Below are 16,099 nucleotides of genomic sequence, written 5' to 3'. Positions count from 1 at the left end.
AGCCTGAGATGTTTTTTTCGTGACATACTGTACTTCATGATAGTGGTAACATTTATTTGATATGACTGGCGTTTATTTGTGAAAAAAATCTGAAATTTGGCGAAAATGTTGAAAATTTCGCAATTAAATAATAATAAATAACATTTCCCATGTCTACTTTACATCAGCACAATTTTGGAACCAAATTTTTCTTTTTTGTTAGGAAGTTATAAGGGTTAAAAGTGAACCAGAGATTTCTAATTTTTCCAGCAAAATTGAGAAAATCACTTTTTTAGGGACCACATCACATTTGAAGTGACTTTGAGGGGCCTTTATGACAGAAAGTACCCAAAGTGACATCATTCTAAAAACTGCATCCCTCAAGGTGCTCAAAACCACATTCAGGAGGTTTATTAACTCTTCAGGTGCTTCACAGGAATTGTTGGAATGTGGAAGAAAACAATGAACATTTAACTTTCTTTCACAAAAATGTTACTTTAGATCCAATTTTTTTATTTTCACAAGGGTAACAGGAAAAAATGGACCCCAAAATTTGTTGTGCAATTTCTCCTGAGCACGTCGATACCCCATATCTGGGTGAAAACCACTGTTTGGGAGCACGGCAGGGTTCAAAAGGAAGGAGCGCTATTTGACTTTTTGAATGTTAAATTTGCTTTAATAATAAGAAGACGCCATGTCGCGTTTGGAGAGCCCCTGATGTGCCTAAATGTATAGATGCGTCAGAAAGGGGTTAAAAGCATGAGGACACCTTTGAATCAGGAACATCTGACAATTAGCGTGCGCCTCCTTGCACCTCACCTCAAATCTTCGGGTCAGTAAGTTTACAGCAATACGACATTTATATCTTTAATGTTTTGGCGATTTTACACAATAAGAACATTTTTTCTTTCGCATCGCTTTACGCAGAGCTATAACTTTTATTCTTAGGCTGATAGAGCTGTATGGCAGCTGTATGGTGTTTTCACCATTTTTATTTTCATTCGTCTTTTTGATTGTGTGTTATTCCACTCTTTGTTCAGCGGTATGATGATAAAGCACCGTTTTTTTTGCTTCGCTTTTTATTTTTTACTTTTACCGTGCTCACTAAAGAGGTTAACTAGTGGGACAGTTTTACAGGTCAGGTCATTCTGGACACGGCGTTACCAAAATAGGTGTACTTTTATTGTTTGGTTTTTGTTTTTTTTTCATAATAATATTTATTTATGGGTACAATATATCTATATTTTTTAAAATATTTTTACAACTTCTTTCACTTTCTGCAGTCTGATCGCTGCTATAAGGCATAGCAGTGCAGGATCATTGCTATGCCTTATAGCTATCAGCCCTGCAGACACAGGATACTTAGCTCATGCACTGATCATGATCTAACTACCTGGCTAGTGCCTGGTGACCCGGATGTCATCATGACGACATCAGGTCACTATGGCAACGATCGGGACCTTGAGAGGTCATCGATTCAAGAGCAGAGGGGCTTTTGTCCCTCTGCTCACTCGCTAAATGCTAGGGGGTTAAAGTGCTGGGAGAGGTGCGGGCTCCGCTCCGGACAATGAATGCTGGGTGTCCGCTGTCAGAATCAGCCTCTGTGACGGCGCGATCGCCGAGACGCATCTATACGTAACTGGTCATTAAGGCCTAGGCCACAGAAAAGTATAGATATGTCTCGCGTCAGAAAGAGGTTAAAAGGATGAGGACACCTTTGAATCAGGAGCATCTGACATTTGGTGTGTGCCTTCTTGCACCTCACCTCAAATCTTATGCTAGTCCTTGACTGGCATAAGTCTTCCGGCATAAGGAATGCCACAGCTCGTTATGAATTAGACGAGCTGTGGTTTCCTGCACCTGACCCACCTCTGCACATTTTGAAGGTGCTGAGAAAAACTGTCCTGAAATCCAAAAAGTGTTAAGATTTGTGAGCAACCCTGAGTTGTGCAAATATTTTATGACTTTGGTAAGCAATTTACACCAGAATTCTGGCAAAATTGCTTTGATTAATGGAGGCCTTAGTTTATAGGGTTATGTTAGTTCACTAGCAGTGTGCAGCATATAAACTATCCAAAATAATAGCCTTTTTGCTACCAACTTTTAATAAATGCTTTACCTTCCTCGCAGCTGAATTGCTTCCTCAAACTTTTTCTCTTCCATAGCTTTTTGTACGTCTTTTGTCTGAAATAATAACATAGCATATTACTATTCAATAAGCCTAAAGAAACAAAACTATATCAAAGGTTACAAAACTGCAAGAAAAATTACTAATCCTCAATCCCTCATCGATCCAGTTCTAAAGCTCCGGCAATCCCTCCAGTCTTTGTCTTCAAGCGGTGACAGTTGCAGTCAATCAGTGGTGTTCAGGCATGTGTGCACACATTGAGTAATTGCATGCAGAAATTTATGTACCATTTCTGCATCTCTTGGCAGGAAAAACGCAGCAGCAAAAACGTGTGTTTTTGTGTAGTAATGAATGCTATAGAGACAGACACCGACAGGTATATAGACCGACATCTAGACATAATTGCACAGCCCCTCCGACAAATTATAAAATTGCACCCTGTGGAGCTTATTGGACAGCTTTTTATGATTAAATAAATAAATAAATAAAATGACGTTAGGTCCCCGCCTTTTTTGTAACCGGTAAAGCAACCAGCAGAGAGCTATTATCATCAGGCTGAGAAGGTCCATGGTTATTGGGCCCTTCTTAGCCTAAAAATACCAGCCCTCAACCGCCCCAGAAGTGGAGTATCACATTAGATGCACCAATTCTGACGCTTTGACTTGGCTGTTCCCGATTGCCCTGGTGTGTTGGCAATCGGTGTAATGGTTTTTGAGGTTGATGTCAGCTGTGTAGTGTCCAAAAACACAGCTGACATCAAGCCCTAGTGCTAGTAATGGACAGGCTATAACTGGCCCAGTAAGAAAAAAGAAACACACACAAAAATACTTCATTTTGTGTAATATGTTTATCGGTCTGTCCATATATCTGTCTGTGTCTATATGTCTGTCTAGCTCTATTAGATATCTCAATCTATTATTTATCTCTACAGCATTAATTACTGTCTAAAAACACGTGCAAAAAAAGCAAGCAAAAAGCAGCAAATAAGCAATCATTTTTAGACCTGTGTTTTTAACGGACTACATTGAAGTCCGTAGGTGAAAAAACGCGAATTGACATACTGTAAATTTGAATCTGCACCAAATCTACAAGCTACAAATAAGCAAAGTGTACATGACACTTCTGGATTCTCATTCACTTTGCTGGAACCCTTCAGGTTCTGTAACAAATTTGTGTGGCAAAAGTGCGACGTGTGCACACAGCCTTACAGTCACATGCTGTGGTACTGGCATCATGGCTCCCATCGCTGAGCAGTGTCTAGTTGTGTGGCATGTGACAGACCACTGCATCTCTTCAGTGGTGTTCTCACTGTGCAGCTGCTTCTAAATAAGACCATCTGAACCAGCCCAGTAAGTGTACAATGATCTGGAACTCTGGATCCTTTTGCCACACTTGGCCTTCATTTCCATTTCTTGCCTTATTTCTATTTTGTAACAATCACTTTTTCTTGACAATGAAACAAAATTTAAAAGAAAGACAACTGGAGTTTTTAACATCCCAACAAATCTGCAAAATGTAAGAATGTTAAAGGTACTGACCACTTGAACGCACTCCATCAATGGCAGCCGAACGGACTGGTTACCAGACAGACTAACCACGCAGGCTGGGGTTTCTGCAGTCGCTTCCATCAAAGCAATAACTGCTTCCATGCCCATTTTACTGCTCTGTAGTAAAAAGAAAAAAATGTAAATAGTAAAACCTTTAAAAAAATGCTTTCCAGATTCTTATTTTGTCTTTTGGAGATTGAGCACATACATAATTAAAAGTTGATATTGTATTATTGCACTTTTTGATTGCTGTGATGGGTCAGGTTTGTTACAGCCAGTTTTACCTTAAACATACATAGCAGTCTATACATTCAGCTGTGTGTAGATTTAGTCAACCTACATTTTCAGATGTTTGGCTCAGTCGTGAAAAGCGTGACCTTGAAGGGCTGGGGTCCTAGGATCTATACAACCATGGTCAGCACCTGTATGGAGTGTGTGTGCTCCCAAACATGTTTTCTTCTAGGAATCTACAGGGTTTTTTCCCACTGGCTAAGAACATATTGGATAGCATTTGTATCTGACATAGGAAAATTAGATGGTGAGCCTAATGGAGGACAGGAGCTGATGTGTATGATTAAATCATGCTATTCACTGTACCCCTGCATGGCTTACAGTATGCAGGAAAGGCCACTGGATTGGCTGTGGCTGTACAAAAACCATAATCTGCAATCAATGTTTTTTTCAAAGCAAATTAAAAAGGAATGCTGCAGGGCTTCAAAAGGTGAAATCTTCCAACAAAATCTGCATATAACATGTGGATTCAGCCGAGTTGTGTGGTATGATGGGCTCCACAGAGATACAAGTGCTGATGGAGGGGGAGATGAAGAATAGAAAAGCCTTGAAGGATATATAAACTAAATTACAAAGAAGATGTATAGTTATTCTTCATTGTAATTATTCTTCATCTTTATTAGATAAAAGTAAATCAGAAGCATGAGTTAACTAATGAAAACCAGGATCATTATACATAAAAATGGTATCTTAATGAGGACCGAACTACATTTTGGGGCGCAGACTAGTGACACATTGGCCATCACACCATGTATAAAGGTGATCCTTTCATATGTATGATCTGGTTTTAGCGGCTGATGCATATTTTCTATGTTACAGCATCAAATGGTATCTATCTCCATGGCTAAGTCAGACAGATATCAGTTACCTCTCCCTACATGCACGACAGTGGGCAAGTGCCCACAACTAGGCTCCTTCTAGGCTGTGAGACACTGAAAATAGGCACTTAGAAAGGAGTTTTGTAGCCTGATGGACACAAAAAATGGGTAATCATAGTGCTACAAAACTTAGATTACAGTCATTGGGACAATATAATTGGTACGGAGGTCTCCTCACTCTCCTTGACAGATGATGCTGTGGGAGATGAGGGTTGGGCACTTAACCAAACACTTTTGTTCTCCGGGAGTGCTACTACCAGTGCTAGTGGCTTCCTCTGCTCTCCCTATTTGAACACATGAATACTAAGCTGAGCCATACTTTTATGTATGTAGAGTGGTCATGGGAGAAAGCGGATGTCCACTGAATCAACTTTCAGCCCACAGCTATCGCATAGTTAGGCCAACATTAGTTATCAAGCTCCCTTATTAAAAACAGATCGCCCAGCATCCAAAGAGCGCTTCATAAAAACATCCAACTTTAGGCCATACCAAATGCTCCATGTAGATTTTAATCCAGTTTGAAGATAGTTGGAAGTTTTTATGAAGAGCCTCCTGGATGCTGGAGCGTTTTAAGCTTGTTGGCACACTGTCTTGGGGCTTCCATGCATGGGAGGAACTCTGTCATCAAGAGTGGCCACTGAGCTGACACGACTTGTTTTGTTTGCTCTATTAAGCTCCCTCATTACTAATATCCCATTTATAACCTGCAGGGGAAAGGGGACTCCTCATTGTACAATCATGGCTAGGATTTATAACCTTTCCAGTAGTCAAAGGGACATCAGGGAGCGAACCTACTGGATTTGCAAAAAATCAGGAAAACCAGAAAATGTGGTTCTCTGCTATTGGAAAAGAGCATTAAAAACTTGGACAAGATATATGCAATTGTAAATAGCGACACTCACCACTGGTACGTTAAAAGCAGTAACTTTATTTGGGCATCATATGAGGAGCGTGGACCTGGAGAGTAAAACGAGCGACAGCTGTTTAGCGTAAAACCCCCTTCATCCAGCTCTTAAGTGTGTTTTACATGAAACATGATGCCCGAATAAAGTTACTGTTTTTAACGTACCAGTGGTTAGTGCCGCTATTTACAATCTAATATCTCTTGTCCAAATTTATAAACTTTAGTATAAGATTAATTAAATGTTTGACATTTTGCCTCAAGCGCATTTATTTACCAAGACACGGTCGAAGGCCGATGGTGTTCCTCCTCTCTGCACATGTCCAAGGACGGTGACCCTGGTATCAAAGCCCAAGCGTCGGACCACCAGCTGTTCAAAAACAAGGAAGGAATTACGTCATAAAATACTTACCTTCCAATATCTTTCACCTTTTAGACTAAAGTAGCCAACAATTCTGAAATTTTAATGCAAAAAACCTGATACAATTAACAATTGTTACTTGCTCTGCAATCGAAAATACTAAAGACTATTGGAGAGAGTAAACGCCTAACAACGTTAGAGAAGTTCTAGGTAAAAAGGGCCAGGAGATTCCTTTTTTGCTGATGGATAAAAATAAGAAAAGATGGCAGCTCTCCACTGAATTGAGGTGAAACAAATGACTTTATTAGCCCATGTGGTATGCCTCTCGTCACCACACCAGCCTTACCACGGGCTAGTAAAGACCATTTTCTTCACCTCAATTCATTGGAGTTCTGCCTTCTTTTCTGGTTTTCGTTTACATTACAACTGGATACATTGTTTGTGGGGTCTTGCACCCACTATTTTCCCTATGGTGCTGTTCCAATCTGTTTTTCATAGATAGATAGAGGCAGCATTTCATTAATAAGCAAAAAGTGTAGACTTTATTAGCTCACGTGGGCCAATAAAGTCCACACTTTTTGCTTATTAATGGAGTGCTGCCTCCTTTTATCTTTATATAGCTGACGGATTATGGGATTGTTGGTGCAGTTTTTTTTTAATTTTTTGCATGTTGTGTTGCTTCATTTTTCCCTGTAGACAGAGATCGATAATTTGTTATATGACATGGTACTCTTGATGTCTAACTATAGTACTCTGGGTCACATACTTTTATGGCGACTAAAGAATTTAAATCTTCACAGAAAGCCTTCATCTTGTTACTGCCCTTCTGCAGCTCAGATCTGACAGCTCTGTTGTGACATGTCAAGATTTTAATAAAAGGGATGGGAGACAGCACCTAACAGCCTTATCATATGGATACACATGCATGAAAACGAGAGGACCCCTAATCTCCAATGTAATCCAACACAGATAATAGTGAGCATCCAAATCTAATCTCTTGCTCTTATTGTGCTGTACAAAAATACTGAACAGGGAACAGCAAGGTTTTGACCCGTTATTACATGTGTGGGTGTTTATCAAGCTTTGCAGAGACTCACACATGTATTAACGGGTAAAATCATTGCTTCTCCAGTCTCCATATGTTCTATGGCACATCAAAAGCAAGGAATTGGATTTGGAGGATGTCGCTATTATTCTGTGTGTGATGCCAAAGTGATTACCCTGGTTATCTGAAAACGGGGTTATTAAAGTATGCAAATGTTTTTTAGTTTTTCCTTCTAACTCTGTATGGTAGTTTGTTTTTTTTGAAAGAGGTGGAGTTAAACAATATCCACTCCTATAAAGGAAGAGTGGCAAGACGGTGGGTGTTTCTAAACCCAAGATATTACAAATTAGCTGGGACAAACCAACAACCTCAAATGTGAGGACACCACAACTACTCCAATGTCTTCTATCTGGAAAACAAGATGGACTCAAAATAAGCCTGCCAGCACAAGATGGCTGTTCATACCAAGTACAGGCGCGTACTGCACTCTAAGTGGCCAAGCAGTTCTTTGCACCACCCATCAGTCTCCATATTCCTGTGACTCCTGTAAAGACAGATCTGTCAATCAAGGAAGAGGGGGGGTTAAGACAGATGCAAAAAAACAATGCTTGGCCAGGCCAAGCGTGCACTCAGTGTCTGAACAGCCATCGTGTGCGGCAGACACCCTTTACACCCGACCAATCCTTTGAGGTCGTCTGTTGTTCAGACACCCCCCCCCCCCCACTCCATAGCTGAGCCTAGAAAGATGCTGCTGATTCCTGACAGTCTTATTTTGTATTGTGCAACAAATGACAAGACTAACATGTCCAATGGTGAATACATGTCATCACAAGTCACTTTAATTAACTAAGGCTGTGTGCCCACTATGCGTTTTTCAAGCGTTTTTGCTGCGGAATTTCCGCAGCGTAAACGCTTGCAAAATGCTTGGTAATCAGTGCCCCGTGATCCCCAATGAAAATCTGCATGTTCTGTGCCCATGTTGTGGAATTTTCCTTGCAGAAAAATCCGCAGCATGTCCATTATTTGTGGGTTTCTGCATGAGGATTTGAGGTCCCAATGCATTTGAAAAACGCAAGTCAAATCCGCATGTAAAAACGCTGCAAAAACGCGTGTAAAATCCGTAAGCGTTTTTGACTGCCAAGAACATGCAGAAACGCTGCAGAAATTTTCTGCTTCATTTCTGCATCGTGGGCACATAAACTTTTAATACAGATTTAGGCTATCATCGTTAATACAAGCTATACAAGAGTTACTACAGTCAATTGTGACATTATTTAGTACTGCCCAGCATTAATATATACATGTATGTAACCCATCTACAGTTCTTCTCTTTATAGCTAGAAAAGGAAGCAGATTAGACAACTTACCTCTTTCACATACTTCGAAGTAATTGGTTCCCCTTTACAATTAATGGCTCCTTCAGCGATTATAATGATGTTTAGTCTTGAACCTCGGCTACGAGACTGTACAAAGAGAAAATAAATAAAACACCCGGATTTACTTGTCCAAATGACTGAATGTTTAGCACTTTAGAAAACATTTCGGCTAAAGCTTGGCATTGTACACATCAGACCATGGAAAACATTTTGGAACTTACTTGTGAGTATAAAACAAGTAATTTGTATGCTTTTTGCTGTTCAGCCCTAAGGTTTTGTGGCCAACTGTTGTCCATCTAAGTTATTACTCCCCTAGCCATTTCCCAATCAGAACAGTATCAAGAACTGAAGAGGGACAGTACTAGTGGAGCAAAAACCAGACTATGGGCGAGTTCACAGGTTACGTGGGTGGGCAAAACCGCAGCATTCTGCCAAGGATATGTGCCAAGATTGGTCCGTAGAGGACCGCTTTTATTCTATATCTCAGCACCTGGTTATCCCTCTCCTACAGTCAACTAGTATGTGTGAGTTATGAAGTTTATTAGCTCTTGCCCTTATGAACAATTCTATAGCCGCAAACGTCTTTGACGATGGCAGTCAACACGCTAATCTATTGGGCCTCTGCAGCTCCACAGGTGGCACCAATGATATGTCCGCCTGTGCTGGAGATATTTCAGCATTATCATTACAATACTCCAAAACTAAATATTTATACAGTAAGGCCACGTTCCCACCATGATCTTTTGGTGTGTTTTTGACACTGTGTATTTTTGCGGTGTCATAAAAGCAGCGTCTTACAGTCCCAGCACAGTAGATGGGATGTATAGAGATCTCCTGCCCACTGGGCTTTCGTTACTCCGTGTAACCTGACCTGCGGTGCGTGTTCCACAACATGGCAATTTCTCTTGTGGGTGCACTGAGTTTTCTGTGCAGATTTTCCCAACAGACTTGCATTAGATGTGTCAAATCCGCAAGTAAAAAAGGCACATGTTTTCCGAGGCGGAAAAAAATCAACACCGCATGTAACCCGCACCCAAGCATTTCAATAAAGTTTTGTCCTAGCCAAATAACAGGAGGTATAAAAAAAAGAGAAGATAGATTTATTTACAGCAGGACACCAAAAAGATACAAAAAGCGCATGTTAAAAAACTGCATACAAAAACCCAATGAAAAAACACAAGTAACCTAATCTAAATAATAGGTGCAGAAATTCTGCCGTGTCAAAAGCTCATCGTGGGAATGTAGCCTAGTTGTATTGGAAAATATTAATATAAAAAATGCAACCTATAGGGGATCTGTCAACAAAATATTGCTACCTAACCTAAAAGCAGCATGATATAGGGGGGGGGGGGGGGGGGGAGACCCTGATTCCAATGATGTGTCACTTTGTCTACTTTATGTAGTTTTTAGAAAATCACAGTTTTATCAGCAGGAGTTCATCACTAGAGGACTAGTAAACTTGCTGCCAGGTAGTCCAACCACTCCCACCATTGATTGGCAGCTTTCTGTGTACACTGTAAAAAAAAAAAAAGCTGTCAATCAGTGGTGGGATGGGGAGATATACAGAGCTCAGCATTCAGAGCAATGGTAAATCTACAGCAGAGAAAAAGGTTTGCAATCAAAACTGCAGCAAGCAACCCAGTAAGGGACACATCCCTGGAATCAGGACAGTAGGCGACGAAGCAGCACGCGCGAGTAGATAAAAACAGTGTGTATTCCAAAGTTGTTAAAAACATCTTCATCAGGGTGCATGCTATAAAAAGATTAGGCAAAAGGAATCAGATCTTTGCCCCTACATAAGGCAGCAAAAATCTGGTGACGGAGTCTCTTCATCAGTGAACAAAACTTGGGAATATTCATTTGACACGCTAATCACAAATGTATAGACTGACAGTGAAAATTTTTTATTCAAAATCAGTGCAACAATTTTCTAACTTCAGAATGTATTATATTAAAAAGAAACTGACTGGGAGTAAAGAATATGAGCAATTAGCTAAAGCTCATCTGCCATGTTAACTAATTAAAGGGCTGTCTCAAGTTCTTAAACGGTTAAAATTACAAAGTGCTTGTATAAAGAGGTCAACTTTGCAATTTACCCCTTATTACATATCTGCTCAGTTTTCAAAAACGTAGGGATTTTAATTCCTTAGTTTACAGCTTGTTGCTAGGTTACTGCCCATCCTGCGGTCTTAAGAGTGTCTGGTTACCTAGGTAAGGAGTGCCCACCACTGGCAGGCTCTATGGTTTATATTTAGCTTACAAGCGGTGCCCTGAAGCTGGCTCAGACAAGGCGGTGTCGCAGCTTTACTGCGGTCCCAAACAGTCAACCTTCAAGAGCACACCGCCCTCGGCAAGCAGGAAGCGGGGAGGCAGAGGAGCAGAGCGCTCCTGAAGATACAACATTATAACACTCATTTAAAGGTTTAGTCAAGGATTTCTATATTGATGATAGTTCATCAATATTAGATCAGTGAGTCTGATTAGCTGTGATCTTATGTACAGTCATGGCCAAAAGTATGGAGAATGAGACAAATAGTAATTTTTCCAAAGTTTACTGCTTCATTTTTTGTAATAGCAATTTGCATATACTCCTGAATGTCAAAGAGTGATCAGCTTAACAGCAATTACTGTACTTGCAAAGTCAATATTTGCCCAGAAAATGAACTTTAACCCCCAAAACACATTTCAACATCATTGCAGTCCTGCCTTAAAAGGAGCAGCTAACATCGTTTTAGTGATTGATCCATTAACACAGGTGTGGGTGTTGATGAGGACAGGGCTGGCAATCAGTCATGATTAAGTAAGAATGACATCACTGGACACTTTAAAAGGAGGCTGGTTCTTGGTATCATTGTTTCTCTTCAGTTAACCATGGTTATCTCTAAAGAAACACGTGCAGCCATCATTGCACTGCACAAAAATGGCCTAACAGGGAAGAGTATCGCAGCTACAAAGATTGCACCTCAGTCAACAATCTATCGCATCATCAAGAACTTCAAGGAGAGAGCTTCCATTGTTGTCAAAAAGGCTCCAGGGCGCCCAAGAAAGACCAGCAAGCGCCAGGACCGTATCTTAAAACTGTTTCAGCTGCGGGATCGGACTACCAGCAGTGCCGAGCTTGCTCAGGAATGGCAGCAGGCTGGTGTGAGTGCTTCTGCACGCACTGTGAGGCGGAGACTCTTTGAGCAAGGGCTGGTTTCAAGGAGGGCAGCAAAGAAGCCACTTCTCTCCAGAAAAAACATCAGGGACCGACTGATATTCTGCAAAAGGTACAGGGAGTGGACTGCTGAGGACTGGGACAAAGTCATTTTCTCTGATGAATCCCCTTTTCGATTGTTTGGGACATCTGGAAAACAGCTTATTCGGAGAAGAAGAGGTGAGCGCTACCACCAGTCTTGTCTCATGCCAACTGTAAAGCATCCTGAAACCATTCATGTGTGGGGTTGCTTCTCAGCCAAGGGAATCGGCTCACTCACAGTCTTGCCTAAAAACACAGCCATGAATAAAGAATGGTACCAGAATGTCCTCCAAGAGCAACTTCTTCCAACCGTCCAAGAGCAGTTTGGCGCCCAACAATGCCTTTTCCAGCATGATGCAGCACCTTGCCATAAAGTAAAGGTGATAACTAAATGGCTCATGGAACAAAACATAGAGATTTTGGGTCCATGACCTGGAAACTCCCCAGATCTTAATCCCATTGAGAACTTGTGGTCAATCATCAAGATACGGGTGGACAAACAAAAACCAACAAATTCTGGCAAAATGCAAGCATTGATTATGCAAGAATGGACTGCTATCAGTCAGGATTTGGTCCAAAAGTTGATTGAGAGCATGCCAGGGAGAATTACAGAGGTCTTGAAGAAGAAGGGGCAACACTGCAAATATTGACTTGCTGCATTAACTCATTCTAACTGTCAATATAACCTATTGGTACTCATAATATGATTGCAATTATATTTCTGTATGTGATATAAACATCAGACAAACACTAATAAAAATCAGAGGCCATCAGATCATGTGAAAATATAATTTTGGTGTCATTCTCAAAACTTTTGGCCATGACTGTACACAGTGTACAGAGCCGAGACAATACAGCTCTGTACACTAATGGTCGTTCCCGTGCACTGCAGCATAGCTTCCATTCACTTCAATCGGAGTGGACGTGAAAAGGCCCATAAAACAAATTGTCGGGGCCCTGTAAATGAAGAAAAAAAGCTGACAGACTTTATTCACATGTCAATTTGTATTGTCAGTGTGCGGTCAGTTTTTTCATTGACACACAGACAACAAAAAATCTATATATATATAATTGTCTTATCCCGTCCGTCTGTCTGTCTGTCCAGGAAATCCCGCGTCGCTCATTGGTCCGGCAGCGGCCAATCAGTGCCGGGGGATTTCTAAAAAAAGATGGCGGCCGTTAGCGGCTCATCTGCGGGACGGAGCTGAGCAGCGATGCAAAGGGGAGATGAGCGCCGCGAGGCGCTCATCTCCCGGCCGGTATCAGCGGAAGGACCGCCGGCGCCGCTGACCTCCATGCGGAAGGGAGGACCGGGGAGCGGCGCTGCGGGTCGGGATACTTCTTCTGCGAGCGCCCGCTCATGTCCCGGGTTCTCGCAGCGTAAGTAGCCGCACAGGCAGCGCCGCTCCCCGGTCCTCACCAAGACGATTCGATGATTGGTCGTGGTCTTCGGACCTGACCAATCACTGATCTTAGCGCAAAACTTAAACACCGCTGTGCTGATTGGTCGCCGACGCTGCCCGCGACCAATCACCGATTTGGGCGCCAAATTTAAATATCGGCCGCGACCAATCACCACAGCGGTGTTTAAATGTGGAGCCAAGATCGGTGATTGGTCGCGGCCGATATTTAAATTTGGCGCCCAAATCGGTGATTGGTCGCGGCCGATATTTAAATTTGGCGCCCAAATCGGTGATTGGTCGCGGTCAGCGTCCGCGACCAATCAGCACAATAGTGTTTAACTTTGGCGCCAAGATCAGTCATTGGTCGCGGGCCAAGACAGCGACCAATCACCGATTTGTGCGGCACTTTTAAATAGCGTCCGCGACCAATTGGATGTCAGCGCCGCTGCCTGTGCGGATACTTCCGCTGCAAGAACACGTGACATGAGCGGGCGCTCGCAGCAGAAGTATCCGGACTCGCAGCGCCGCTCCCCGGTCCTCCCTTCACACCCTAGCCGCTGATGTCCCCACAGTATCCGCATGGTGTTACAAAGGTCCGGAAATTTGTGTTAAAAATCGCTGATTGGTCGCGGGCAGCGCCAGCGACCAATCACCTATTTGGCCGCCAAATTTAAATATCGGCCGCGACCAATCAGCACAGCGGTGTTTAAATGTGGAGCCAAGATCGGTGATTGGTCGCGGCCGATATTTAAATTTGGCGCCCAAATCGGTGATTGGTCGCGGGCAGCGCCAGCGACCAATCAGCGATTTTTAACACAAATGTCCGGACCTTTGTAACACCATGCGGGTACTGTGGGGACATCAGCGGCTAGGGTGTGAAGGGAGAACCGGGGAGCGCAGCTGCGGGTCGGGATACTTCTGCTCCGAGTGCCCGCTCATGTCCCGGGTTCTCGGAGCGGAAGTATCCGCACAGGCAGCGCCGCTGACATCCATGCGGCTAGGGTGTGAAGGGAGGACCGGGGAGCGGCGCTGACATCCAATTGCTCGCGGACGCTATTTAAAAGTGCCGCACAAATCGGTGATTGGTCGCGGTCTTGGCCCACGACCAATCACGGATCTTGCCGCAAAAGTTAAACACTACGGTGCTGATTGGTCGTGGACGCTGCCCGCGACCAATCACCGATTTGGGCGCCACATTCAAATATCGGCCGCGACCAATCACCGATCTTGGCCCCACATTTAAACACCGCTGTGCGGATTGGTCGCGGACGCTATTTAAATGTGGCGCCAAAATCGGTGATTGGTCGCGGCCAGCATTGGCGACCATTCAGCACAGCGGAGTTTAAATGTGGAGCCAAGATCGGTGATTGGTCGCGGTCGATATTTAAATTTGGCGCCCAAATCGGTGATTGGTCACGGGCAGCATCCGCGACCAATCAGCACAGTAGTGTTTAACTTTCGCCGCAAGATCAGTGATTGGTCGCGGGCCAAGTCGGCGACCAATCACCGATTTGTGCGGCACATTTAAATAGCGGCCGCGACCAATTGGATGTCAGCACCGCTCCCCGGTCCTCCCTTCACGCCCTAGCCGCATGGATGTCAGCGCCGCTGCCTGTGCGGATACTTCCGCTGCGAGAACCCGGGACATGAGCGGGCGCTCGCAGCAGAAGTATCCCGACCCGCAGCGCCGCTCCCCGGTCCTCCCTTCACACCCTAGCCGCTGATGTCCCCACAGTACCCGCATGGTGTTACAAAGGTCCGGGACATTTGTGTTAAAAATCGCTGATTGGTCACTGGCGCTGCTCGCGACCAATCACCGATTTGGGCGCCAAATTTAAATATCGTCCGCGACCAATCACCGATCTTGGCTCCACATTTAAACACCGCTGTACTGATTGGTCGCGGACGCTATTTAAATTGGCCGCCAAAATAGGTGATTGGTCGCGCCCAGCGTCGGCGACCAATCAGCACAGCGGTGTTTAAATGTGGAGCCAAGATCGGTGATTGGTCGCGGCCGATATTTAAATTTGGCTCCCAAATCGGTGATTGGTCGCGAGCAGCGCCAGCGACCAATCAGCGATTTTTAACACAAATGTCCAGACCTTTGTAACACCATGCGGATACTGTGGGGACATCAGCGGCTAGGGCGTGAAGGGAGGACCGGGGAGCGGCGCTGCGGGTCGGGATACTTCTGCTCCGAGCGCCCGCTCATGTCCCGGGTTCTCGCAGCGAAAGTAGCCGCACAGGCAGCGGCGCTCCCCGGTCCTCACTAATACGATTCCGCTCCCCGCTCCTCACCAATACGATTCGCTGATTGGTCGCGCTCTCCACACCCGACCAATCAGTGATCTTGGCGCTAAAGTTAAACACCGCTCTGCTGATTGGTCGCGGCCGCTGCCCGCAACCAATCACCGATTTGAGCGCCACATTTAAATAGCGGCCGCGACCAATCACCGATCTTGCCGCCACATTTAAACACTGCTGTGCTGATTGGACGCGGACGCCGGACGCGTCCAATCAGCGAGATTGGCGCCAAATTTAAACAACGCTCTGATGATTGGTTGCGGTCGTCGGCCGGGACCAATCAGCAGCATTGGGGCCAAATGTAAACCCCGCTCTGCTGATTGTTCGCGGTCGCCGGCCTCGACCCATCAGCATTATTGGTGCCAAATTTAAACACCGCTCTGCTGATTGGTCGCAACTAATCAGCGATTTTGGTGCCAAATTTAAACACGCTCTCCAGTCCTCACTAACACGGTTCGCTGATTGGTCGCGGCCGCCGCCCGCGACCAATCATCGATATTGCCGCCAAATTTAAACACCGCTTTGCTGATTGCACCCGGTCGGCCGCATACCTATTCTAGAATACCCGATGCATTCGAATCGGGCCACCATCTAGTGACATATGAAAGCCCAAGTCACAGCCCATACACAACAGTCAACGATGTTATG

The 16,099-nt window shown here is 44.0% G+C and overlaps 1 protein-coding gene across 1 annotated transcript in view; it reads right to left on the bottom strand.

Annotated features, from left to right (window-relative positions):
* PFKL (phosphofructokinase, liver type) overlaps nucleotides 1-16,099 on the bottom strand; it is a 102,635-nt gene that overhangs the window by 39,087 nt on the left and 47,449 nt on the right. Inside the window, exons 8-11 of the mRNA XM_073647860.1 lie at nucleotides 8,498-8,593; nucleotides 6,002-6,094; nucleotides 3,646-3,771; nucleotides 2,099-2,163 (exon numbers count right to left, since the gene is read on the bottom strand). Coding sequence (XP_073503961.1) covers nucleotides 2,099-2,163; nucleotides 3,646-3,771; nucleotides 6,002-6,094; nucleotides 8,498-8,593 — 380 coding nt within the window. The remainder of the gene's footprint in view (nucleotides 1-2,098; nucleotides 2,164-3,645; nucleotides 3,772-6,001; nucleotides 6,095-8,497; nucleotides 8,594-16,099) is intronic.

Source organism: Phyllobates terribilis, unplaced genomic scaffold (genome assembly GCF_046119375.1).
Source record: "Phyllobates terribilis strain yellow unplaced genomic scaffold, ASM4611937v1 Scaffold_9__5_contigs__length_417890890, whole genome shotgun sequence".
NCBI lineage: Eukaryota > Metazoa > Chordata > Amphibia > Anura > Dendrobatidae > Phyllobates > Phyllobates terribilis.
The sequence above is the reverse complement of the archived record's forward strand: the minus strand, read 5'-3'. Positions and strand labels throughout refer to the sequence as shown.